Below are 27,901 nucleotides of genomic sequence, written 5' to 3'. Positions count from 1 at the left end.
CAAAATTTCCAAAATTTTATATCAATGGTGCTAAGAAAAATTTCAGTATCGTTATCATAACCTACAAAAATTTCAACTTACCTGAATATATATAATTTCATTATGTTAACAATATACTGACATTTTTTATACTTTCACCTTTGTTATGAACCAAATTTCAGTACTGAATATTATTTTTCAAAAAAAAAAGTAAATAAATATCAATTTTCAGGTATAACTAGTGATCAGACTGTTTTCTCTTTAAAAGTGCCTTTTTTTTTCTCCACTTACAAACATCCTAAAAAAAGTGTTGAGATATAAAAATTCCAACCAGAATTTTAATACTTGAAAAGTAATGATAGTAAATTTAAAATTCTGTAAACAAAAAATCAACTATATATGACATGTACTGTGAAGAAAGTTTCTTAGTTTATTATTTATTTGGGTTATATATCAAGAAATTCGAAATGTTAAAATATAGCTTCTCTTTCATCTATGCAACGCATCCGGCATCCCTTGATCACCTTAACAATGACGGAATAAAAAAATTATCAATCTACTCGGGATAGAATTTTAAGTCTTCCAATGCTTTAATTTTTTGAATTGAACTACTCGGACTAATATCAAATTAATCCAAAATTATTCAAAACTAATACATAAAAAATTTCAAAAAAACTTTGTGGGTGGCACATTATTTAGTTCCGCCCTTGCAACTTAATTAATTTATTTAAAAAGAAGAAAGGAACTTTGCCAAAAATATTGATCACCGATATATTGTTTTAACACAAATATAATTCTAATCATAATTATATATAATTGTAGTTTATATAAATATTGCAAAAATATTGCGATCAGTGCAGGTTCAACTAGCTAGCTAGTTTAACTTCATATTAAAAAATGTTTTAAGTTACTCCCAAATTTACACGTCATATATGTATACATGCAGAATCGAATTAATCCACAACATGTTCAAATTAAATGGTGTACATATACGGCCTGTTAGATCTGTTAAAAAGAAATGTATACAATTAAGTAATTCGATCGATCGATCCATTTACAACGTACTCCAATAATATTTTTCAATTCCTTAATTTGAATATTATATATATTAATTACACAGGACTAGCTAACTGCTGCCGAATCATGGAGATGAAAGCAGGCGGGGACCAACGAGCTGATGGCGTGAGACAATCTTGATGCGAGATGATGGTTGTGGTGGTGGTGGTGGTGGCGGCGGCTGCATCTTCCGGCAAGAGGGGCGGCTTTGATGAAGGGATGATCAAGAAGCATGTGGGCAGTACATCTTGATGTTGGATCCTTAACAAAACACTTTTTAAGAAAATCCATGGCCTCTTTGGAAATGAGCTTCCTCGGCATCTCCGGAATCTGATCGCTACAACCGATTTTCATCATCACATCAGCGGCATTCATACATGATTTATCAAACTTCCAAGGGGAATTATTCCCTGTCAACATGGACAAAACGGTGCATCCCAAAGACCAAACATCCGATTGAGGTACGTATGTTTGATTGGATATCGACTCAGGCGCTGCATAAAGAACAGTACCCCTGAAACCCCCATCATCATGATCATCTTCGTCTTCGCCGCCTCGGCCACGCATGTTAAGAGCACTTCCAAGATCTGCGAGCTTCGCAGTATTGTGGGGCTTAATGTCGCAGTGCACGTACCCCATTGCGTGCATATGAGAAAGAGCCACGAGAATTGATCTCGTGTGCTTCTTCACAAGAGGCTCCGGCAAGCCTTTGTTGATATCGGCCAAACAACCTCCAGAAGCGTACTCGAGAAAGATATTGTACAACTCCTGGCCATCTTCTTGGGACGTCTCGTCCCCGTAACATCGGATGATGAACGGACAATTGTTGAAACGATCCAACAACTTCTTTTCTTTCACTAGTGATTTGGATTCCGATGATTTTGATGATTTTACAGCAACCACCAGGCAGCTGCTATCTTCTTGTTGGATTAAGCCTTTGCTCACAAAGGCGAAACCACCTCTTCCCAATTCTTCTCCTCTAATCCAATGCATTTCTTCGTGTGTTTCTTGCGTACGTTCTTTTCAAAATTTGGTTTAAGATGAAAAGCTAGAATGGATCGGAAGGTGTTTATATAGAGGGAATTCCCGAGCGCTTACAATTTGTATTCTGTGAGGAGTGTGGTTTTCTAATTAGGATGGGATTTTCATTGATTGCCTAAAATCTATTAGGAGACCAATTTAAAATTTACAAGTTCAATGTAATTTGCTTTTAAAATCAAATTTACGAGTTTAAAATGTGATCACATTTGTAGTTTGCAAATTTAAATTAAATATTTTTAAAATTTATATATATATATATATATATATAAAATGTTGACAAAATTTTAATATTTGTAAAGGGGATAATATATGTCTTCATCCTTAAATTATATGGCCCCTTTGTTTTGTTTTTGTTTTTGTTTTTGTTTTTTTTGTCAAAGGCTTTCTTTTAGTTTTTTTTTTCCTTGCTCCTATTATTTTCCCAAACATTAATTCCAAATCCAATTTTAAATTCAAATCCAATTCTAATTCAAATTTTTAAAAGAATCAAACACACTGTTAGAAATATAACTGACATCAATATTTTTTCAGTGTATTTTGCAAATTATAGCTTCTAAACTTTTTCTACAAATATTTTTATAATATATTATCGACATAATCCTTTCTACAAGATGATAATATTTATCACTAATTCATTATTTTTAAATATTTATAACAATTACAATGAGTAAACATAAAAAAAACCATATAAATTACAAGTCCAAAATGAAAATTTACCCTAGAAGAATTTCCTTGTTTTTTCGGATGTTATCTGAAGTAGTAGTTAGACAATTTCCGATAGATGCACGTGAAGTAAAATTGTACTGTTTTACTTCGCATTAAAACCAAAGTAATAGGAAGATAATTATTGAAGTCTTTGCCCAGCCCATGAAACCCAAAGGATGTTTGGCTAAGCTTATTAAAAACAGCTTATAAGCTATATGAGCTTATAAGCTGTCAGGTCTTTTTTTTAAAATAATTTGTTAAAATGTTTGGATGAACTTATTTTAAAAAACTTAAAGATGTTGATGTGTTTGATATCATAAGATCTTTTTATTGTTGAAATTATCAAAAAGGGTAACATACTATAAAAATAATTTAAATAGTAACATACATTTAAAAATAATTTTAAATTTATTATAAATATTAAACATATATTAAAAAAATAAACTATTTTTAATTTTAACTTAGAAAAAAATTTGATTGTATAAAAATGGACAGAGGGCGTTGTGAGAATTTAATAAAATATATAAGGATAATATGGTGAAGTAAAATATCAAAATAAGATCTTTTTGAAAAAAAGTACCCTCCCTCTTACTTTTTTAAAAACAGCTTATAAGCTGTCAAACAGCTTATTTTGACAACTTTTAAACAATTTGACAAAAAAATTGCCAAACTAACTTAAAGAGCTTATAAGCTCTGAAACAGCTTATAAACCGTTTTCAAGAGCTTATAAGCTCTCCCAAACACAAATCGATTTGAAATTGTACCACTGTCGAAGTAAAAACACGTGTATTACTTCATCAATTTCATAAAATTGAAAAGTAATTGATCCTCGATTACTTCACGAATTATACAATTATCGAAGTAAATAAATACACAACTTCATAATTTTTGAATTGTGGTGAAGTAAAATGTGTCACTTTACCTCCTCAATTTTTTTAAATATTAAAGTAATTTATTATATAAGATTAAGACAAAGCTTCAATTTGACGAAATAATTGATGCAGACGACTTCACTAGTTTTGAAATATGGCGAAGTAAATGTGTTTTTCTACTTTGCCACAAGTTAAATTTTCCGAAAAGTTTTTGTATATTACTTCACAATTATATTTATAGTAGGGAATGAGAGCGACAACAATTTGATTTTTGAGGATATAATTAGCTTAAAAGTAAATCACTTTGAGTTCTTGACTTCTTGACCTTATTTTTCTTATTTTATTAATTAAAATATTATACTTTTAATTTATAAATTATGTTTTAGTATATACCAAAATTTTCAAAATTTTATATCAATGGTGCTAAGAAAAATTTCAGTATCGTTATCATAACCTACAAAAATTTCAACTTACTTGAATATATATAATTTCATTATGTTAACAGTATAATGAAAATTTTGATACTTTCACCTTTGTTATGAACAATATCCTTTTGATTTAATATATATATATATATATATATATATATATATATATATATAGTTCTTTTATGGTGCCCAACAACTATGTCCAACTTCGTGCCCACCATATACAATAGGTGAGTTGACCAGCACAATTGGTGAGTTGACTTATACATGGTGGGCACAGAGTTGGGCATAGTTGTTGGGCACCATAAAAGAACTATATATATATATATATATATATATATATATATTAGATATTTACTATTCTTATTATATTTATTGTGAAATAAAAACTATACATATGCACTACACGTACAGAAATAAAAAACTATACATATGCACTACACGTACAGAACCCTAACATTTAGATTGTGTCGATTTGATTGGATCATTTTAATTTTTATTACCAAAAATTTTACAAATTATAATGAAAGTAACTTGTGAAATGGCATCATAAATATATATTCGTACGAATTAAATCGGTCAATATTTAAAAAAAAATTAAAATCTATATATTTTTTTCGTGGATTAAAATTTGACTAAGAGTCTAAGACGATATTGTAGAAATTTGTGCTTACAATAGAATTGATTTCATTTACACCAAACGGAACCGAACTAGGGGGTTTTATTTCGGAATTTTTCCAAAGACAATCTTGACTTGAAATAAGAATTCGCAAAAAAATTAGCGACATTGACAACTTCACAATCGAAAACGATATAAGAATATTTTGTGGTAAAAAACCATTTTCGTTCTCTATCTTTACGTGAAAAGAATGGATCGGAAGGTGTTTATATAGAATTCCCGAGCGCTTACAATTTGTATTTTGTGAGGAGTGTGGTTTTCTAATTAGGATGGGATTTTCATTGATTGCCTCAAATTTATTAGGAGACCAATTTAAAATTTACAAGTTCAATGTTTGCTTTTAAAATCAAATTTACGAGTTTAAAATGTGATCACATTTGTAGCTTTTGCAAATTTAAATTAAATATTTTAAAAATTTTAATATATATATATATATATACATAAAATGTTGACAAAATTTTAATATTTGTAAAGGGGATAATATATCTCTTCATCCTTGTTTTTTTTTTTTTTGTCGAAGGCGTTCTTTTAGTTTTTTTCCTTGCTCCTATTATTTTTCCAAACATTAATTTCAAATTCAATTTTAAATTCAAATCCAATTCTAATTTCAATTTTTAAAAGAACCAAACACACTGTTAGGAATATAGCTAACATCAATATTTTTTCAGTGTATTTTGAAAATTATAACTTTTAAACTTTTTCTACTAATATTTTTATAATATATTATCGACATAATCCTTTCTACAAGATGATAATATTGATCACTAATTCATTATTTTTAAATATTTATAACAATTACAATGAGTAAAAATAGAAAAAAAAAACATATAAATTACAAGTCCAAAATGAAAATTTACCCTAGAAGAATTTCCTTGTTTTATTTCGGATGTTATCTGAAGTAGTAGTTAGATAATTTCCGATAGATGCACGTGAAGTAAAATTGTACTGTTTTACGTCGCATTAAAACCAAAGTAATAGGAAGATAATTACTGAAGTATTTGCCTAGTCCATGAAACCCAAACCGATTTGAAATTGGACCATTGTCGAAGTAAAAACACGTGTATGACTTCATCAATTTCATTAAATTGAAAAGTAATTGATCATCGATTACTTCACAAATTATACAATTATCGAAGTAAATAAATACACAACTTTATAATTTTTGAATTGTGGTGAAGTAAAATGTGTCACTTTACCTCCTCAATTTTTTTGAATATTAAAGTAATTTATTATATAAGATTACGGCGAAGTTACAATTTGACGAAATAATTGATGCAGACGACTTCACTAGTTTTGAAATATGGCGAAGTAAATATGTTTTTCTACTTCTCCACAAGTTAAATTTTCCGAAAGTTTTTGTATATTACTTCACAATTATATTTATAGTAGAAAAAATAAGTTTTTTGGTCCAATAACATGTCCATATTTTGGTTTTGGTCCATTAACTTTTTAGATATGGGTTTTGGTACACTAACTTTGCATTTTCAGTGTTTTTTGGTCCAACTGCATGCGTGTCAATTAATTCTGATAGGTCCATGGCTGATGAAGTGGACCAGTAAAAAACTGACACATATGCAATTGGACCAAAAACACTGAAAATGCAAAGTTAGTGTACCAAAACCCACATCAAAAAAGTTAATGGACCAAAATCGAAAAGAAGTAAAGTTATTGGACCAAAAAACTTATTTTCCCTTTATAGTATACAAGTAATAGTATAATGACTCGCACAGAGATCATCTACTAATCAGAAGCTTAAGCATACATTTAACTTAATTAAAAATAATCATAAAAATAACAACGAAAAATCTAAAAGATATACCATTCCAAGATAAATAAAGGGGGAATGATCAATAAATTCCCAATAGAAACACAAAATTTGCTGTCAGTCCCTGCTTCAGACTTTTTGTGTTCCAACTGCTTGAGAAAACACTGTAATTTTTTTGAACCCTCTAATTGAGGTAAATTACGAAATTACCCTCAAATATTTTAGAAATCCATTAACCAACAATATATATATTTAATAGCAATCTCTCTCCTTCAATCTCCTGTCTCCCCAACCTCCTTCTATTCCACCATTAATGGCTAAACCATCAACAATATATACATTTGCGTCGAAGTTTGGCGCAAAAAAATAAAGCAAAAGGAGTTTAAAGTGAAGAAGGGTCGGATTTAAAAAAATCTCTGTGTAGAACCGACATCGAAATAATGACTTCAAGGTAAGTTTTTTTACTGGAAAAATTAAGAAACTTTTTAGATGTAATTTGATCTTGACGATTGTTTCTTTTTTTAGACTCTCCAATTCAGTGATTCTTTGAGGTTTTTGTTTATTGTGTGGTGGTTATGTTGAAGTTTCGTACATCGTTTGAATTATACAGAGTTGATGATTAATAATTAGGTTTTACTTATCTCAGTGGGTCTGCGGTTCATCTCAATCAATTATAGATTTATTATCTGAAATTCGTTATTGTTCTTGATTATAACAATTTTATTGCTAATTTTTATAGTTTAGTAATGGATTAATATAAATATTATATGGATAGTCTTTATAGTATTCGAATTTGCTACTTAAAAGTGTGGATTTGTGATTTTTTTGTTGCAGAATGGGTTATTAATAAAGCTATGATCTTCATTTTTTTTTTATCTTATTGCATTGAATGTTATGTTTTTATTGATTATATCGAAACTAAAATCTCGAAGTGGTTTTTACAACCTTGCATTTTTTTGGTTGTTATAAATACAAGAAGCATATGTTTGTGACCTTGATCTGTAGTGGGCGTATTTTGATGGATATATTTGTGAGTATCGACAAAAAACATGCAAAAATTTCTTCAAGATTCATGATTATACACTACAGAACACCACATCATAAGATGTTCGTGCTTCTAACGATAATGTTGAAAGGAATTTAATTCCTTGATATTTCGGCCCTTAATAAATTGAATATTATAAGATTTAGCTTTCTAGACAAGATCAAATATTTGGTAAATATCTTGTGTATATCTCGAATATGTTAAGATATATATTTGCCAAGCTTAAATCGGGTCTTGATAAGGTGATTATTATATATAATATTATTCGATATTATCAAGATTTGATTTGCAAGATTTGATAGAGTTTTATTCCTACTAAAACATGTTTACTTATTTATGTAGGACTCTATCTAAGGAAACCTTCAAGACTTGGATGCTAATCTATAAAAGGGGGTTTTCACGCACAAGATTATGAGAGCTTCAGACGTACACACAGTTGCGTAACCATTGAAGAATTCTCTTGAAGAATTGAAGATTTTTGAAGCAGGGTTTTGCAACCTTTGTTGTTGCTTGTCCCCGTATTGCCGTTCATGTTGAAGACATTAGAGACAACACTGTGGGAACTGAGTTGTTGAAGATCTTTTCTATCTCTTCAATTTTAGGCTACGGGAGTTGCATCTATTATCTTTACTCTGATTTGTTTAGGATGCAAGTTTGATTTCTCAACTTGTTGAGAAATTTAGGATTTACTGACTTTTCGTAAAATCACTAGGATTATCTTTGTAAGACTGATCTTACGTTTACTAGTGATATTTAGCCCTAAGGCACCCGCACGAGTTTTTGTACTCGTGCAAGATTAATTACTTGTGTTTTATTTACGCTTTAAATTTCCGCTGCACTGTGTTATCTTTGGTGTTACAACACGAAGTACAACACTGCCTATTTTACATAACGAACCACATACACAGTTTCTTTCACGTGGCATCAGAGCCACCACTACTAAGTGAGTTCCTGATTTGTGTTACAGGTTAGTTATGGATACTCCGTACACAAGTGCAATTCGTCCACCTATTTTGGATGGGACAAATTACGACCCTTGGAAATTGAAGATGAGCATGTACATTCAACCCATTGAGTCCAGGGCTTGGCAACGTGTTCTTGATAGTTGGACACCACCGATGAGAGATGATGATATACCCGGACCAAAGCCAAGAGCACAATGGATAGCCGATAAAAATACTGCGGCTATTTATAATACAAAAGCTCTTAATGCTATGTTTACTTCTGTTGATATGAATATGTTTAATCTAATTGATACTTGTACTTGTGCAAGGGGATGCTTGGGAGAAACTTCAAACCCATTGTGAAGGCTCGGCAAGTGTCAAGAAGACAAGGATGCGTCTCCTAACTTCAAAATTTGAGAAATTGAGAATGGAGGAATCAGAGACTATCATGGAATATAATGGAAGATTGAATAGCCTTGCAAACGAAGCATCTGTTCTTGGTGATCCTATATCGAACGAGAGACTTGTGTCCAAAGTGCTTCGTTCTGTCCCTAAAAGATTTCACACCAAAGTTTGTGCTATAGATGAATCCAAAGATACATCTATAATGGGGTTGGATGAGTTTATAAGTTCTCTTCGCACATATGAGATGGAGATGGAAGCCGAAGATGACACTAAGGGTAAGTCTATTGCCTTTCAAGTTTCTAATGATGTTTACAATGATTTTTCTGAAGTTCAAAAGGAAGTAAAGGAATCCGATCTTGAAGAAAATTTGATTGCCTTGATCTCAAAGAAATTCACTGATTATCTCAAGGTAATGAAAGAAAAGAAGGATGTGAAAAGTGCACAACCTTCGAAATTTCCTAAATTGCTTATCTCAGAGAAACCTCAAAAGCCAGCTAATACTCGAGGACCTCGTCAAAGGTATATAGGTAAGAGTCAGTCCTGTAAAAATTTTGATAATGTTCAATGCAGGGAATGTAAGGGATATGGACACTATGCATATGAGTGTGCCAATCGCCTTCGTAAAGGTATGAATGTTTCTTTGAGTGATGATGATTCTGAAGAAGAACAAGAAAAGGTTGAACAGACAGATCTCATATATTTTACTGCTTTGCTGAAAAGTAAGAAAAATTTTCAGATTAATCCACTCGGTGTTGGCTCCGGTGTTGCAACACCTGGATGCAACACAGTTCAAAAATCTGTTTGCTCTGTCGCTTCTAACCTTGATAATTCCAGTGATCATGAAGAACAGGTAGCTGACGCTTACACTCTGGAAGGTATACATAAACTCTATGAGGAGTTGTATTGTGATTGGATCAAGAGAAATCAGTTGAACACAACTCTCACCAAAAAGAATACTGAATTAAAAGCTGTTGTGGCTAGGCTGGAAGTCATCATGAGCAAGAAAAATCTGGAATTAGCTTTGTTGAATTCAGAACTTGAAAAAACAAAAAACAACTCTTGCTGGATTTAATTCAAGTTCAAACAAACTTGATACTCTATTGTCTATGAGTAAGAATGATAAGTTTGGACTTGGTTTTAAAGAAAGTATTTTTGAAACTGGTGAATCTTCCAAAATACCAGTATTTGTGAAGGAAAGTAGCGATTCCTTGAACCATCCTTCAACTGTTTCTAAAGGTAAGAAACTCATTGTTGAAAAGAATGTTTCTGTCCCAAAGCCAAAACAATGGAAGCGTCCTTTTGTATGTCATTATTGTCTCAAACCTGGTCACATCAGGCTTTTCTGTCGTAAGCTTAAGAATGACTATATTTTGTGGGAATCTAATCAAGTGTTGCCCTCCGTGTTGCACAACACCAAGCGCAACACTGGCAGAAAAGGATCCACTGTGAAGAAAGTTTGGGTACAGTAGCATTTTTTTTTTCCTATCACCTACACACTCAGCATTAATACATAATCCTAAATCCCTAAAATAACACACACACACACACATACTCATGCCTAAATCATTTACACACACAGAGGCCGATTTTCATCTCCTTTCCCCTCCAACATTCAACATCGGCTCCTCCATTTCTCTTCCACCTCGGCGCCGCAGCTTCCCTCTTTTTCCCATCTCCGACGTAGCTTCATAGCGGCGAGTAGAGCAAGTTGTTTCCCCTTCGTTCGAGCTCGATTCCAGCTCGGTTCCCAGCCCTTCGATCGGCGCAGCGAGCTCTTGATTCTTCGATTTCTAGCTTAGGCAAGAATGTGGCTTCTTTCTCACTTTGTAGATCATATGTAGTGTGTTTTATTGTGTTTATGAATTTTGTTTTCTTTCTTTTCGATTTTTTTTTCAGAAATCTCGGTGCCCTGTTCTTTGTTCGAAAATTTCATTATGCTATTTTGCCCTGTTTATGTTTAAGGAACGATCATATTATGATTTTTGTTGAGGATTGGAATGAGTTTGAAATGGTACTAGGCAGTTCACGTTGGAAGAAGACATGCTTGATATGTCTGATATTAATTCTCTTACTACTTGTGAACCCTGTCTAAAAGAAAAGATGACCAAAATTCCCTTTAAGGGCCATGTGGAGCGAGCCAATGACTGTTGAATTTGATCCATACAGATGTGTTTAGTCCACATAGCTTCACCACTAAGCATGAACATAAATGTATTATAATAATTTTTAATATATATAATTTATAATGGTAAGTTATCAAATAATTATTTTTTATTTATAATATATAATCAATATTTGATTACATTATTTATAATAAATTAATATAATATATTTCCTAGTTCTATAATTGTGAGAATAAGCATGTATAAAAAAGAGTGAATAATAATATATAAGGAAACCAAAAAAAAAAAGAAAGAAGAGAAAATAAAATAAATAAACAAGAAGTAGAACAAAAGTTTTTTGTTTTCTAAAAAACCGAAAATGATGAGTAAATAAAAAAATGTAGAGTTCCAAGGAGTTGAAAAATAAAACAAGAACAATAAATAATTAGAAATAACACATGTCATTTGATAGGAGAGGATTAAACTCCCAAGAATTATGGTCTAATTAGTCATGATTTTCTAGAGATAAATATCATTAATTATCTCCAACTAATTTCTGTTGGTTAGATTATAGCCATTTGGATTTATCCTATCCCAAATACATATATTTTATTTTTTAATTTTAGTTGAATTTTTCTTGTTTTAAATATATACTTTTATTAATTAAATATTAAACATGTAAACTATTTTTTGAATAAATTAAATACGGTAAAATATGAGGTTGTTCTTGAATATTTTTTTCAATATAATTTTTTTAATCTATATGAAAATCATAAACTTATATATTTTAGACGGAAATAATAAAATAATATTAAATATGAAAATTGGATAGATTAAGGAAGTAATATTTGTCGAGTTAAATAATAATTTAAAACCACCAAAAAAAATAATTTCAGAAATAAATGGAAAATAAAACAATATCTATCGTCACCCCGAAGACTGCGGTGAAAGTATTGATGACGTAGGCTCTTGGATTGTACCAACATTTTTTTTTCAAGATTAAATAACAACCTTTAATTTATATCAAAGCAATTTACAAAAATTAACAAAATAATCGTTTACAGTATCGGGTTATCATATACATCGGTTATCCACTAATTTTGTTATTTTTAAGAGTACTGAAATATAGGGGTGGTTCGATACGGTATACCGCGATATTCAACGAATATCACATATCGTACCGAAAATTTTGATATCGATACCGTACCGAAAATTTTGGTATACCGAAATTTCGATATGACATAAATCTATATCATTCTTATCGAAAAATTTTGATATACCGAAATTCGGTACGATATCGGTATGATACCGTGTATACCGATATTTTTTTTTAAAAATAGTTTAAAAAATATTTAAAAAGTCGGTATACCGATATTGTGTATACCGACATTTTTAATATTTTTTTCGATATACCGAAGTACCAAAATTTTGCAAATCCTATATCGATACCGAAATTTTGGATATATACAGTTTTTTTCGGTACGATATATGCGGTATTACGACATTTCGATATTTTTCCCCCAACCCTACTCAAATATCCAGGGTTTAGCATGACCAAGTTTAGGAGATAACATGTTTTCGTTCTGATTCATTCAACACTAAATTTAGATTCTAGTCGTAGTCTATAAAAACTAGTGTTTAGGAGATAGTGTGTTTCTCTTCTAATTCATTCAGCACTAAATTCAGATACTAGTCGCAGTCTATAAAAACTAGTGTGAAACGATCATATCAAATCGACCGCAACTCCATGTCTTTCGAAATGAATTATATCTTTTGACATGCTAATTTGCTAGTACATTCAAATCGAAATGATCATATCAAATCGACCGCAACTTCATATCTTTCGAAATGAATTATATCTTTATAAATGGATTCAACCAGATTTATATCTTACTATTTCTCTTAGCTATAGTACATTCCTTGACCTCACGCATCTAGGGTCTTGATCCGGTGGGCATTTCTAATTATAGCTAGCTTGCCCCATGATAATATATAAACATTAAGCTATAGCATTGTGAAAACAAATTAGATAAATACGGCCACATTCAACTCACCTCCAATAATAAATATATAACTATATATATATATATATATATAATGCAGCAGATATATGAAAACAATGCAACATATTTTTTAAGCAAATATATGTAGGTGACAGAAAGATGTAAACGCACGTAAGTTACTCTCTGTGATAGATTGTTGTATTTATCAACTTTATTTCAATACTTTTCAAACTTGTCCACTGTCTTTTCCACGTGCGAGATTACTTTGATAATATATTTTATTCGTTGATAAATAATATTTAATTTATTTTATATTATTTTTTGAACACTTTTTGTCTTATGTATATGAATAAAGAGACGAAAAACTTACTATTTTAGATTTTGATAAAAAACAAATTGTTGAATATTTTCCGTGACGAAGTATAATTTTTTAGCTTCATATCATCAAATCAAAGCTTATAATATTTATGTGTTTCCACAGTAGATCTCTGGTATAGCTTTCTATATATCTTTCACTTCTTTTCCTTTCCGAAGAAAGCTATCCTTCCTTCCTTCCTTCCTTCCTTCCTTTCTTTCTTTCTTTTCTTTTCTTTTCTTCTCTTCTCTTCTCTTCTCTTATTATTGTTATTATTATTATTATTTTTTGTAATTAGTACAAAACCTTTCTCGTTATGTTAGTATACCTTTTGAGCTAACTTTTTATTTTCTAAAGTGCATATTACCTTTAAAATGAACTTGAACTTTTTTTCAATTTTTTTTTGAGTAAAGTAATTTCAAGGGATGAGATGTAGATTACGGAAGGTGAGAACCCTCCAAACTGCATTAAACATAACACTAATTACTCACCTGTCATATTGCACATTTCCCAATATGTTTGCTGATCATATAGTGCATTGTTGCACATTTCATTAATATATATGTATATATACTATTTATATATATAATACTATATAATACATAAATTTTTGGGCATCACAACATTCATTCTCAAGTCTCAACTCTAGTTTCCATGGTCGTCCTTCAAAAATCCCTCTCAATGGAGATCGTGATCAATCCACGAAACCAAGAAAATAAATTACATGGAATTATATCGTCCGGGCATGACTATTTTGAAGGCGTGGTCACGAGTTTGAGGTCAAAACTAGTCGAATTTACGAAAACGACCAAGAAAATCGGAGAAGATGATCCAAGAAGAATAGTACACTCGATGAAAGTTGGATTGGCTCTTACATTAGTATCTTTCTTATACTACTTCAGGCCTCTATATGATGGATTCGGACAGGCGGGAATGTGGGCTATTTTAACCGTTGTTGTCGTGTTCGAATTCACTGTCGGTAAGTCAAAAAAATTTCATGTAAACTTCAAATTTACTATATCAAAAAAATTTCATGTAAACTTCAAATTTACTATATAATTATAAGGAAAAATTGCATATATCACCCTTGTAAAATCTCGTGTTAGCTAATAACCCCCTGTGAAATTTTTTTAAGCTAATAACCCCTGTGATTTTAGATTTGTAGCATACACATCTTTTTCAGCTAAAAAATGACGAAAATACCCCTACATAAAATAAATGATAAATTAAATAGTTCATAAAATTCAAGAACATTTTCGTCAGCCAGAAGGGATGTGTATGCTACAAATCTAGAATCACATGGGGTTATTAGCTTAAAAAATTTTCACAAGGGGTTATTAGCTAACACGGGATTTCACAAGGGTGATATATGCAATTTACCCTAATTATAAAGTGACTTTATTTAAAAGTTTTTGAAATGAATAATTAGAATCCAAAAATCAAATTTGATTTGGAATGTAGTACATACACACACAAGTGGTTAATTTGACTTATACGCATTATTTTTGGTTTGTTTTCAAACTTACTTTCGTTAAATACATACTGCAAATTTGCATGATAGATTTGATTGTAATGATATATATTATATGATTTCAGTAATGAAAAATTAAGTTAAAGAAAATTGTGTACTAATTAATATGCATAGCTTTTTATATTCTTTGGTAATATTTATGTTAACTTTGTTCAGGTGGAACTTTATCAAAAAGCTTAAACAGAAGTTGTGCAACACTGTTAGCTGGTGCATTAGGGATTGGAGCCGAGTACTTAGCCAATCTCTGCGGAGACAGTACAGGACAACCTCTAATTCTGGCATTTTTGGTATTCGTCCTAGGTATTCTTTTTAAATAATACTTATATAACCCCTTTTTGGACAAGTAATTACTGTATATTTTTTATTTTTGTCGTATTATTGACGAAGTATATGTCATAAAATACAGCAACAACGGCTACGTTTACACGATTTCACCCGAGCGTGAAGAGGAAATGTGATTATGGAGTTCTTATATTTATCTTGACATTCACACTGGTGGCTGTGTCGGGTTTCCGGGTCAGCCAGATCCTGCAATTGGCCCATCAAAGGTTGGCAACCATTTTCATTGGCGGGGCAACCTGCATGATGATATCCATATTCGTTTGCCCGGTTTGGGCGGGTCAAGATTTGCATCACCTGATTGTTACAAATCTTGAAAAGCTTGCTTTATACTTAGAGGGTAGGTAAGCCCCATTTTTGTGTTCGATGGATCCGATTATGATAGTGTTTAAAAGAGTTTTTAGGAAGCATTTCTCAGATTTTCCTTAACAAAATTTAAGTTCTTGGGTCGGGTCTCTACAATCTTGCCATTAATGAATTCAATTTCACAGGTTTTGGGGGTGAAGTTTTTGATTCTCCCGTGGATAATAAAGACAAGTCATGTCTCCAAGGCTGTGAAAGTGTACTTGATTCGAAGACCACCGAGGAATCTTTGGTAAGCTAATATTTTTATCACTTGCGACCTTATATGTTAAATGACGGATAGCAATATCCGATGTCACATTAATATTCCACGTATAAGAAGATATCTAAATTTTTTTAGAAAATAACCAACTTATTTGACTAAATTCGAACGCTGACTATATATTGGACCAAAAACCAAAAACATATGACCAATTTTTTTATATTATACTCCATGATAAATACAAAGTTCGTCGGCAATATCAACGATTAAATATTTTACTCATCAGAATGTTCAGTCTTAATTAATTATATGGCTTTTGTGATTTAATTATAAGGCGAATTTTGCATGGTGGGAACCTGGGCATGGAGGTTTTAGATTCAATCATCCATGGAAACAATATTTGAAGATTGGAGCCTTTGCTTGTGAGTGTGCCCGCCATATCAAAGCGCTCCATGGATACGCCATTAATTCCAAACGGAAGGTATTTTACATATAGAGAGAGTTTTGATGTCGCGAACACTCATCGTGCACACCTATATCTCAATTCTAATAAATATTGAGCATTAAAAAAGGTTGATGGATTGAGTATTGATTTATTTATGCAGGCTGCATCAGAAATTTTCAAGAAACTCCAAAAGTCATGCACAACTATGAGCTCAGAATCTGCCAAAGCCCTGCAAGACTTGGCCTCCGCAATCAAAATTCTTAAATGTCCATCCTCCTCATCTATCCAAACCCATGTCAAGAATTCAAAATTCGCGGCGGATGAATTCAAATCTATCCTCAAAAACATCCCACCACCCCAACAAAATCTCCAAGAAATAATGCAGCTACTCGTCGTTGCATCCGTGCTCATCGACATCATTAAATGCGTCGAAAGAATTTCTGAATCTGTACACGAACTTTCCAAGCGAGCCGGTTTCCAGGAACAAACACCTCAGGGTAATGAGTCATGCTAAACATATACATGATCGTGTCATGGTGGTTGGTGAATAGAAAGTGAGGAATTAAAAAGGGGATTGTACATTATTTAAATTTTTGGATATATAAGAGCTAGGAAAAAACTTTGTGACAACGTTACTGAATGAGACCATCTGTATGGTTCTTTTGGGGTCATAAATTGGGTCGATGATGCGTTAGTGTTGATAAACGTAGCAGGAAAAAACCTAAATCAAGAAGAAAAAAAAAAGTACAACGATCATAATATTTTCTCTAAGATACTTTAATTGATGCACCCCCAATTTGTATACCAATGACATTTAGTCAGTCCAACATGATAACAAATAAAAGTAAAAAAACTCATCAAAACTATAACTCGGTTCACATCATCATCATCATCATAAATAATGTAAAAAGTTGCAAAATACAAGCCTGTGTAAACGAACAGGTAAGAGACATCGACTTACTGAAATTATTGCAACAATCAGATCACCTGCAGAGGAATATCTGTAATTCGTGAGCACTGGGTGAATGTACAATCAAAAATCAAAGAACTACACATTTGTCCACGAATATGCAGAATTAAAACCAGGAAATAAAGTGAAAGAACATCAAAGCAATTTTGGCGATGTACCTGGACCAGAATCTGCTGCAAAATTGTGGGTGAAACTACAGCTTTATGCAGCAGCCTGTGGTAATTAGAAAACAAGTCTGTTAACAGCATAAAATGTTTGTAAAGGATGCAAGGCATGTTACAGCTAAATATTCTATTCAACCCATCAAGTCATGTTACGGATAAATATTCTGTTGAACCCCATCAACTGACGAAATACAATGTTGTTTAACGACTTGATGCAATCACAATTAAATTCTCAAGTACGTCTGAAATCATCTTCATAAAAAGATAAAAGAAAAATCACTTTTGTATTTCGTTGTCTTGAAGATAAATACGTTTCACTTTTGTATTCAAGTGTTGGCATTTGACTTAACATTCGAAATCATATTTTCCCACCGCAAAGATGCTCAGATTACTGTTTCGTTTCCAATTTGTTAAAATCTTAATACTAAGCATTTGCCACCAGCAAAGGGAAGTATTTCTTGTTGTAACTACTTGACAGTCTTACACTGTTGATGGCAAGATGCCGAGATTTATTGGAAGATGGTATAAATATAACTAGGTAAACAAGGTGAGGATTATCATTTACATTCATTCAACTACATAGAATATCAGACATACAGCGCATTTTTATCACCATTTTAGCCTTTAGATCATAGGAACGTCATCCGACAGCCCTTTTCTTCCCAATTTAACACTTTCCTTCCCCATGAAAACTAAAGGCAGTTACAGAAAGCATGATGCTGCTTTACCTTGTCGCCCAATATGGTGAAAACTGATCTGACTGACTCGAAAACTTTTTCAATTGGCTTCGCAGCGTCAATCTTTATAAAAGAAACATAAGTTAAAACATCCAAATCTTCGTCATTGATGATAATAGAGAGCATACTCAAAGGAGAGAGCAGGGGCAGCAGTCCCTCACTGACAAAAAAAATTAATGTAGCTTTATAAAAATGCAGGTTTCACTCTTCCATCCAAACCCCCTCGGCCCCTCCCCCCAACCCTCGCCCAAATTACATTCCTTGACACTCCCCTATGCTAGAGAGCAGGGTGTAAAAGAATACTGCCTCCTTCATTTTCTCTACTGAAATGAAATACTCTATACATGGAGGCATGGAGGCTATATTCTATATGCCCCTGTGGTAGAGGGTGAGGTGGAAGAGAACATCACCTTTCTAACTTTTCCTTTTGCGTTATAGTACTCAATGACAGGGAGACTAGATTCCAAGAAAACCTTGAACCTCTTCCTTATTGTCTCAATGTTATCGTCTACTCTACCCTTCAAGCAAGAAAAGAACAAAACAGTTTTACTAGATAATCAATGAAAATTGAAGAGAAGTGTAAACAATTTTACAAGAAAATCAATGAAAGATATGCCCAACCTGGTTCCTGTTCAACAGACGCGTCTCCATTTCCCCTTCCGAGCAATCAAAGAAAAGTACAAATTCTGGCTCAATTCCTGTCTGGAAAACAAACCCGAGAGAGTCCAATGGAAGTGTGAGGAAATATAAGTTACATGATCAATGTTATGCTTCAGAGCCCTCAATGCAAATAGCCTACTCAAAATTGCCTTGAAGGATTTGAGGAGGTATAGATGAAGACTTACAACAGACTCAAATGCTGCACGATTCTCCTCATTGCGAGGGAAACCATCAATAAGAAACTTGTCATTTCCATTTTCCTGTATTGCTTTTTGGAGTAGCTTAATTGTGACCTCTGAAGGTACGATCTTTCCCTCCTTGATCATGTTATCAATCATATTCCTATATATCATGAGACAAATAATCAGAAAGCAACAGTAAAAGGCATCCGACTGCACAACATTATTTAAAGCAAAATATAGGGATCATAGCTTATCCAGACTGAGCATCTAAAAAGTTGAAGCATTAACTTGTGAAGCAACTATCACTATCTTTTAAATGAAGCAACTGTCACTATCTCCAACAAAATTATTACTCAATCAACTAGCCATGCTATTCAGCGATTCCATAAACCTTTTTACAGTGGATAAGATCAACTTAGTGGTTCACATTTCATAATATAACACAACAATATTGTGGCAAATATAAACAACTTTTGAAAGTCATATCAAACTAGGAAAAAGGGCTTTGCTCAAGTAATAAAGTTGATTCAAAACCTTATATCTTGAGACAAAAAATTCAGCGAACTTATTTATATTGAAGACATTCAGTGCTGATTCTTGGGTGTTATGGCAACAATGTAGTCGTACCCATTTTCGGAACCAGATTTTATCTCTGCTCGGAGAAGATCACCTGCACTAAGATGGGTATATCCAAAATGTTCAACAATATTTGCACATTGAGTGCCCTTCCCACTGCCAGGGCCACCTACTCAATTTATAAAACAGAAAGCAATCAATGTATCAGAATTGTATCAAGATTTGGAACTAAAAACGGTAGGTCACTAATTACACTGAAGAAGATGCAGATTATTCGAGAAATACAATCTTCACCATGCAAATTTGTTTCGTATATTCTTTTTCTTGCTTTGTTTTGAGCTTTCATTTGTCACAATTATCAAAGAGAAGCAGAACATATGATTTTCCAACTGGTTATTTTCAATAGACAAAAACAAACATGTAGGCATACATAAGTACATAATCAAAATAAAAAACTCACCCAGGACAAAAACAACTGTCACACTCTTGTTTTGTCCACTTCCATTTGCACCCTGTAGCAAATTTTATTTATACATTAGCAGTCTGTCCACAGGGCATCTCTGTTGTGTTCTCCAGAAAATTAAAGAACACAAGTGTATTACAATCAATAAAACCCAGAGTAAAATCTCTGTTACAAGCTTTTCTCCCTAGCTAAGTGCTAGTCACTCTTCACGTGTATAAACTCTAACTAACTCCTCCCCATACAATTCATTTCTGTTATATAACCCCACCCCCATCACGTGTATTTCTCTTGGATTTCCTCACGTACACGTTAACGATCTTGGGCTTCCACTCTCCATCTCTGCTTGGACTTTCTGGGCCTGAAATCTCTGGGCCTATTGTATTTGGGTTCATAACATTTCTGGCCTCCTCAAAATTTGCCTTGTCCTCAAGGCAAAAATCCGGAAATTGTGCAGCAATATCCAAGAAGCTTTCCCAAGTTGCATCGTCTTCCGATCGCCCTTTCCATTTTACCAGAAGTTGCTTAGTAGTCTCCCCATTGATCACTTTAATTCGGCTTGCGAGAACATAATCTGGTTCGAACATCATCATCATGTCAGTGTCCAGTTCCTGCGGTAATCTGACTTCTCCAAAATTCTTGCCCACAGCTCTTTTCAAACACGAAACATGGAAGACCGGGTGAACCTTAGATCCCTCCGGCAACTGTAAACGGTATGCTACCTGTCCCACCTTCTTGATAATCTTAAATGGCCCATAAAACTTGGCTGCCAACTTCTGAAAAACCCGTGTGCAAACTGATGTTTGTCGATGCGGTCGTAACTTCAAATACACCATATCTCCCACCTGAAAATGGACCTCCCTTCGATGCTGATTCGCATACTTGGACATTTGTTGTTGAGCTCGCACAAGATTAAATTTGAGTTGCGCAAGAGCTCATCTCGGTCCCATAAGGCTTGTGACACTGCAGCCACTACTGTCTCCCCTGGAAGAAATCGAATAACAGTTGGTGGTTTGCGCCCGTAGACCACTTCAAAAGGGCACACTCCGGCAGACCTCTGGTAGGAAGTATTATACCAGAATTCTGCCCAATGCACACACTGTGACCAATTTCTGGGTTGCTCTGAACAAAAACAACGTAAATATGTCTCAATGCATTTGTTCAATGCCTCACTCTGACCATCAGTTTCAGGGTGGTACGCTGTACTCATCTTCAGTTTGGTGCCCTGTAGACGAAAGAGTTCAGACCAAAAGAAGCTCATAAACACAGGATCTCTGTCACTGACTATTGTTTTGGGAAATCCATGCAGCTTCACCACATTCTTAATGAAGAGATCAGCTACTGTGCTTGCTGTATAGGGGCGTTTCAACAAGATAAAATGTCCATACTTAGACAACCTGTCAACCACGACCAAAATTACATCAAACCCCTTTGATTTGGGTAGCCCAGTGATAAAATCCATAGCCAAGTCTTCCCAAATTACTTCTGGAATGGACAGTGGTTGCAACAATCCTGCAGGGGAAGTAGCCTCATATTTATGCTTTTGACAAACTTCACATTCTGCCACAAATTTAGTAATATCTTGCTTCATACCCTTCCAAAAAAAATTATTTGCAACTCACTTATAAGTCCGGAGTGCCCCAGAATGACCCCCTACCGGAGTGGCATGGAATTCTGTCAATAGTTTAGTGACCCACAATGAGCCCCGTGGAATAACTAACCTGCCCCGATGCAACAGGCAGTCATTGACTATGGAATAATGTGCACTATTCATTTCTCCCAGTTTCACCTTATTAAAAATGGCATTTAACTCTGAATCCTCTCGAACCGCCTTCTTAACATCTTCAATTTCAATCCACTCAGCTTTTGTCAGTGCGGCTAACTCTCCAAATTCTTCTCTTCGTGACAACGCATCTGCAGCCCCATTTTCAGCCCCTGCTTTATGTTTAATTTCGAACTCATATCCGAGTAATTTGGCCAACCAATATTGCTGGTCCGGAGTGGTGATCCGTTGTTGTAGCAAACTCCGTAATGGCCTATGGTCCGTTAGTACTACAAACTTGCGGCCCAGTAAGTAATGACGCCAATGTTGAACAGCCATTACCAGTGCCATCAATTCCCTCTCATAGGTGGATTTACTTAAAGCTCGATCTGCCAAAGCTTTGCTAAAGTAAGCTAATGGCCTGCCTTCTTGAGTTAATATAGCCCCCAAACCCACCCCTGAGGCATCACATTCCACAACAAACTGTTGGCAAAAGTCCGGCATGCGCAAGACTGGAGCAGTGCTTAGAGCTTGTTTCAGTATTTCAAACGCCTCCTCTGCCTTGTCAGTCCAACAAAAATTGTTCTTTTTCAGTAGATCCGTCAGTGGCCGGGCTATCTTCCCATAATCCCGAATAAATTTGCGGTAATACCCTGTCAAGCCAAGGAACCCTCTCAAAGTCTTGATATTTAGAGGTTTTGGCCATTGACGAACACTCATAATTTTTTCCGGGTCCACATGGACCCCGTGGCCAGTGATGATGTGCCCCAAATACCCCACCTGATCGAGTCCAAAAGCACACTTTTTCTGATTCAATACTAGTGCATTTGCCTTCAAAACTCCCAATACTTTCTCCACATGGATCAGATGCTCGTTCAAGTCTTGGCTATATATCAAAATATCATCAAAAAATACAAGAACAAATTTCCGCAAATAGGGGCGAAATACCTCGTTCATCGTTGCTTGAAAAGTGGCCGGGGCATTTTTTAGCCCAAAGGGCATTACCAAGAATTCGTAGTGGCCCTCGTGCGTCCTAAACGCTGTTTTAGGCACATCCCTAGCCTGAACCCGAATCTGATGATACCCTGATTTAAGGTCTAATTTTGAAAAATACCTCGCTCCATGTAGTTCATCAAACAACTCCTCTATTACTGGAATCGGGTATTTATCTGCTACTGTGATCTCATTCAATGCTCTGTAGTCAACACAAAACCGCCAACTCCCATCCTTTTTCTTGACTAATATAACTGGGCTCGAATACGGACTGTTGCTGGGCTGTATAACTCCTGATGTCAACATTTCGCCGACCATGCGCTCAATCTGATCTTTCTGCCTGTGAGCGTATCGATAGGGTCGAACCGACACTGGTCCACAACCCTCTTTAATTACTATCGCATGATCTTGGCTGCGAGGAGGTGGTAACTCTTGAGGTGCACAGAACACGCCCGCATAAGTATCCAAAAGGCGATGTAGATCTTTATTAAGGACTGGTGCAACTGTTGGAGACTGCCCTTCCTCATCCCCCTTCCATTTTACTAAAACAGCCCCACAAAATTCTAATTCTGTTGTCTTGACAATAGATTTAAGAGATACCACCGAGCGACCAAGTGAAGGATCCCCATGCAATAGAATCGAACGCCCCTCCCAATTAAACTTCATTTGCATTTTCTCCGAATTCAACATAACATTGCCCAGGGTGCGTAACCAATCACTCCTAATATCAAGTCGATACCTCCCAAATCAAACAGATAGCCCTCAATCTGCATTGTACATTGACCCAAATCGATGTTCAAGTTCTTGCAAACTCCTTGACAGGAGATACGACCTCCATCGCCAAGGCACAGTGCAAAACGCACCATTTCATCAACCTCCAGTCCCAATTCCCCAATCAACCCTTTTGCAACAAAATTATGGCTTGCGCCACTGTCCACCATTGCAACCACCTCACGTCCTGCCAATCTCGCCTTCATTTTTAATGTCTGCGGTTGGTTTATGCCATTAACGGAATACAATGGTAAGTCTAAAGTATTGTATTCCAAGTTCGACGTACCTGGCCAAACCTCCCCTTCCCCCGGCTGCTGTACACACGCTTCCTCCCAATGTCCTGGTGCACCCCCATCATCTTCACTTTCCTCCTCGGCCAATATAGTGACTCGTAGACTTTTGTTTGCACAGCTATGCATCGGATGGTAAGGTTCGCCACACTTAAAACAAAGTCTTTTCTCTCGTCGGTGAAGAAACTCCTGGTGGGATACTATTCGGCCGTCGCGAGCTTTAAGTGGCTGAATCCTAGCCACGTTGTTGCTCCGATCAACCCCCCCACTCCCACCGTAGAGAGCCCGCGCCCCTCCATTCGCCGGTGTGTGGCCAAAAGGTTTACACGTGGCTAAATCGCCTGGATGTGGTGCTTTGGCAATCGCCGATGATAGATTATGGGGCTTACTGCGATCCTTGTCTTGGAATTGGGCCTGAGAAGCCCAACCCACTCCAGTAATAGTTTTACGCTCAGGGCCCAATCCAAACCCACTCGCATGTTTACCCCGATCTAACACCGCCCCATACAATTCCATCTCCAATCCTCTCGCCAACATCATGGCGCGATCCACCGTCCGAGGATTATGGACGATCATTCGCCGCCGTATCTCCTCCCTCAATCCGCTCATGAAGTAACCCAGACATTGTTCTTCTTGTACATCTCCCACCTGCGCCACCAGCATCTCGAATTTCTCGATGTAGGCTCCCACCGATAATTCCCCCTGTTGCAACGACGCCATCATCTCATATGGGTTCGCATCAACTCCCCCATACCGTTTGATGAGCTCCTCCGCCAACCTATCCCATGTCAGATTTGGGATTCAAGCTTTCATCCAGCGGTACCAATGCACCGTGGATCCTTGCATACCGATGTAAGCCAACTTGAGCTTACAATCCCGGGGCGTATCATGAACCTCGAAGTATTGCTCCATCTTCCCCAGCCAGCCCATGGGATCCTCTCCTTCAAACATCGGTAATTCAATCTTTTTAAGCGCAGCCTTCATCTCATCAACAATACCCTCCTTGCTACTTCCACCAACTCCGGCGGCACTCTCCCCTTTCTCCTGCATATCCTCAATTCGTATGTTGTTGAAACGTTCCCCACCCTGTGATTTGATCATCTGCTCTATCAGCGCTTTCAAGTCCCCAAAACCTTCAAGTGTTCGATCGATTTTTTCCAATCTACCCTGTACCTGCAGCATATTCTCTTGCAACCCACTCACCGACTTTTCCATAGCTTCAAATTTTGCTTCAGCTCGTGTGCTGGCCATCGTGAATCGTCGCTCCTCGGAATCCGGCAGGTCGGACCAATGTTGTGTTCTCCAGAAAATTAAAGAACACAAGTGTATTACAATCAATAAAACCCAGAGTAAAATCTCTGTTACAAGCTTTTCTCCCTAGCTAAGTGCTAGTCACTCTTCACGTGTATAAACTCTAACTAACTCCTCCCCATACAATTCATTTCTGTTATATAACCCCACCCCCATCACGTGTATTTCTCTTGGATTTCTTCACGTACACGTTAACGATCTTAGGCTTCCACTCTCCATCTCTGCTTGGACTTTCTGGGCCTGAAATCTCTGGGCCTATTGTATTTGGGTTCATAACAATCTCACTGCCCTATTTTATTCAATCTGGAGAGAAACAAGATATACAGCAAAAAAACATGGCAATGATGCTATTTACTATTTTTTGGGATCTTTTCGTGATTGCAGATCTTAGAAGAGGTCCTCAGGGAGGGGGAGGAAATGGTGAAAAATCACTCAAAGGAAGGACACTTTTCTTGAGTACATAAAAACATCTTATTTCCATTTTCTAAGAGTAAAATGAAGTTATTTAGGGCAGCTGGGTCATAACAATACAATTTATAGATTTCAGGCTCCCATAACCATTTGGCACTGGAAATGCTCATTTGCATGGAAGTTATTTCCCATTATTATAGATTTCAAGCTCCCATGACCATTTGGCACTGGAAATGGTCATTTGCATGGAAGTTACTTGCCATTATTCTGTTTGGTTCATCCATGGAAAAAAATAGAACAAAGACCTAAATCCCGTTTTTGCAGATACATGCAGACAACATAGTAGTTTTATTTATAATTCATCAATCTACATATGTAAATGAACTTTAAAGTGAAACAAAGATGAGATTATGCTATAACAATATATTTGTGCATGCATATGTATGTGCTTGAGCATGCGCACTGAGAGAAAGGATGGGAAATTTTATCTTAACTTTCACTTCAGGCAAAATGAAAAGGAGTCAGGATAGCCCTTCTCAGTAAAAACTTCACGAACTATCACTCAATCAATATACATATTAAGAGAAAAACTAAAAAGAATTGCATCTACAATTTTGTTATGATGGAAAAACAGCTACATTCCGAAAAATATTTAAAGAAAACTATTGTTGCAAAACTCTAACACGATTACCTTATTTGCAGCATCAACAACAGTCTCCATGGTTGTCTTTAAAGAAATTGCAACAAATTGTCTGCATCACCAGACATACGTCAGTGCAGTTAAAATTTTCATAACTCGTGTAAGCCATTATACTACAAGCATCCAGAAATTGATAAGAATCACATGGTAAACATACCATAAGTCCTAATATTAAGAAGATTAATAAGATCAAATTCAGACAAGTGGCATTCAATCACCAGATTCAGTGAAAATTGTAACCATGAAAAAAATCAGTTTTTGGCTAGAAATTTGGAGATAATTTTTAACAATTAATGGCATTGGTAAAAACAAATAAAGATTCATATGGATTACCGTACCACATGTTAAAATGATGCAGCATTTTGTGTGCGTACAGTAAATTCTCGTAATAAATCCATAGTACCAGCGCATTAATAAACAATGGATCAAACAATCTATTTCACTGGAAAGTCAATCAATTCCTTATATTCACATTGCATTAGATGTTTTTTTTTTACTCTTGTATATTACCAGATTGTAAAGTGCATTATTTTGATGTACGGTGATGGGGTTGGACTATCATGATGTCAGAATGCCAGCTCTAGTAACAAATAATACACAACCTATCAAGTTGTTATCATGAATCCTTCAATATTCAATTTAATTATCCATTTTAGCAACTCAAGCTTCACCAAACATAACTAATTTTTGTCTTCTCATAAAAATATATAAATTGGTGTTATTCTCTATGAAAAACCAATGTACATTATAACCTTTGAGGCATTTTTTTACTCATTTGTCCATATTATCATTTTATCGAGCACTTAACATGCTAATTCAGAGCCAACATTTCGTACATTAACATCGAAGGTAAGCAATGTAATCTATTGTATTTTGGCTAAAGCAATTACAGTTTATTTAGTTTCCGAGAAAAATGCTTCCCGGAACATAGATAAGTATCAGTTCCATTTGTAAATAATTCATACGGTTTTATCTGTTCCCACATGTAAAAGCAGCAGTAAAATTCAGACACCACAACAAACCTCACAACCTCCATAAAAAAATTAGCTTTATGTCAACACAAAATTATACGGTTTGTCCGGTATCTTACTAATTAACAGATGCGATCGCCTCATATTTTCAAATCATACATTGTTAATCCACAAGGTTTCACATCAATATTAGCAATCATCACTTAAAATTCAAGCAGGATATTCCATTAACCAACCATTTAGCAACGTGAATCCAAAGAAAGACCCAGCAATGCCTATAGCTCCTTACCGTGTAGTGTTCGAAGTAATGCTCACGGCCGAATGAATGGATCGGAAGAAAGGGCAACCACGATCTGGATCTTGCTCAGCTTCCTTCTAATTTTATTGTTGCAGTGTTCGTTTTCTGTTGGGGAATCAACGGTTTGGGTCGGGCTTTTCTTCCTTAGCAGTGGACACGGGGTCGTGGGCTGGGTCAAGTTGTAAACTACCCAACCCAAATTAAAGATGTTTTCATCCGAATCAGATTGATTACAATTGGATCTCGAACTTTAAACATCATCTTATTTTTGAAATCTTTGTGTCAAATGAAATACATATCATCGGCAACCCAAATTACACAAGGTCGATCGACCGTAATTTCCTCTATAATAATAATAATAAATAAATAAATAAAACCACACCCAA

At 34.9% G+C, this 27,901-nt stretch overlaps 3 protein-coding genes across 3 annotated transcripts; 1 reads left to right on the top strand and 2 right to left on the bottom strand.

Annotated features, from left to right (window-relative positions):
- Nucleotides 1-1,101: 1,101 nt before the first annotated feature.
- LOC140888130 (mitogen-activated protein kinase kinase kinase 20-like) lies at nucleotides 1,102-2,028 on the bottom strand. The gene has a single exon (XM_073295815.1). It carries the CDS (start codon nucleotides 2,026-2,028, stop codon nucleotides 1,102-1,104), a length of 927 nt encoding a protein of 308 aa, XP_073151916.1.
- A 12,032-nt stretch (nucleotides 2,029-14,060) lies between these two features.
- Nucleotides 14,061-16,773, top strand: LOC140888129 (aluminum-activated malate transporter 8-like). Its single transcript, XM_073295814.1, has 6 exons — nucleotides 14,061-14,358; nucleotides 15,067-15,210; nucleotides 15,317-15,589; nucleotides 15,741-15,844; nucleotides 16,149-16,295; nucleotides 16,420-16,773. The coding sequence occupies exons 1-6, from the start codon at nucleotides 14,061-14,063 to the stop codon at nucleotides 16,771-16,773; spliced, it is 1,320 nt and encodes a 439-aa protein (XP_073151915.1).
- Nucleotides 16,774-17,030: 257 nt separating this feature from the next.
- LOC140891316 (UMP-CMP kinase 3-like) lies at nucleotides 17,031-27,649 on the bottom strand. Its single transcript, XM_073299755.1, has 10 exons — nucleotides 27,507-27,649; nucleotides 26,238-26,298; nucleotides 20,009-20,060; nucleotides 19,600-19,717; nucleotides 18,976-19,132; nucleotides 18,752-18,832; nucleotides 18,541-18,648; nucleotides 18,122-18,193; nucleotides 17,388-17,442; nucleotides 17,031-17,246 (listed from the first exon to the last, which is right to left on the bottom strand). Exons 2-9 carry the CDS (start codon nucleotides 26,265-26,267, stop codon nucleotides 17,431-17,433), a joined length of 630 nt encoding a protein of 209 aa, XP_073155856.1. The 5' UTR covers nucleotides 26,268-26,298; nucleotides 27,507-27,649; the 3' UTR covers nucleotides 17,031-17,246; nucleotides 17,388-17,430.
- Between the last annotated feature and the right edge of the window lie 252 nt (nucleotides 27,650-27,901).

Source organism: Henckelia pumila, chromosome 3, assembly GCF_033568475.1.
Source record: "Henckelia pumila isolate YLH828 chromosome 3, ASM3356847v2, whole genome shotgun sequence".
NCBI lineage: Eukaryota > Viridiplantae > Streptophyta > Magnoliopsida > Lamiales > Gesneriaceae > Henckelia > Henckelia pumila.
Note: the sequence above shows the minus strand (reverse complement) of the source record. Positions and strands in the feature narration are given on the sequence as shown.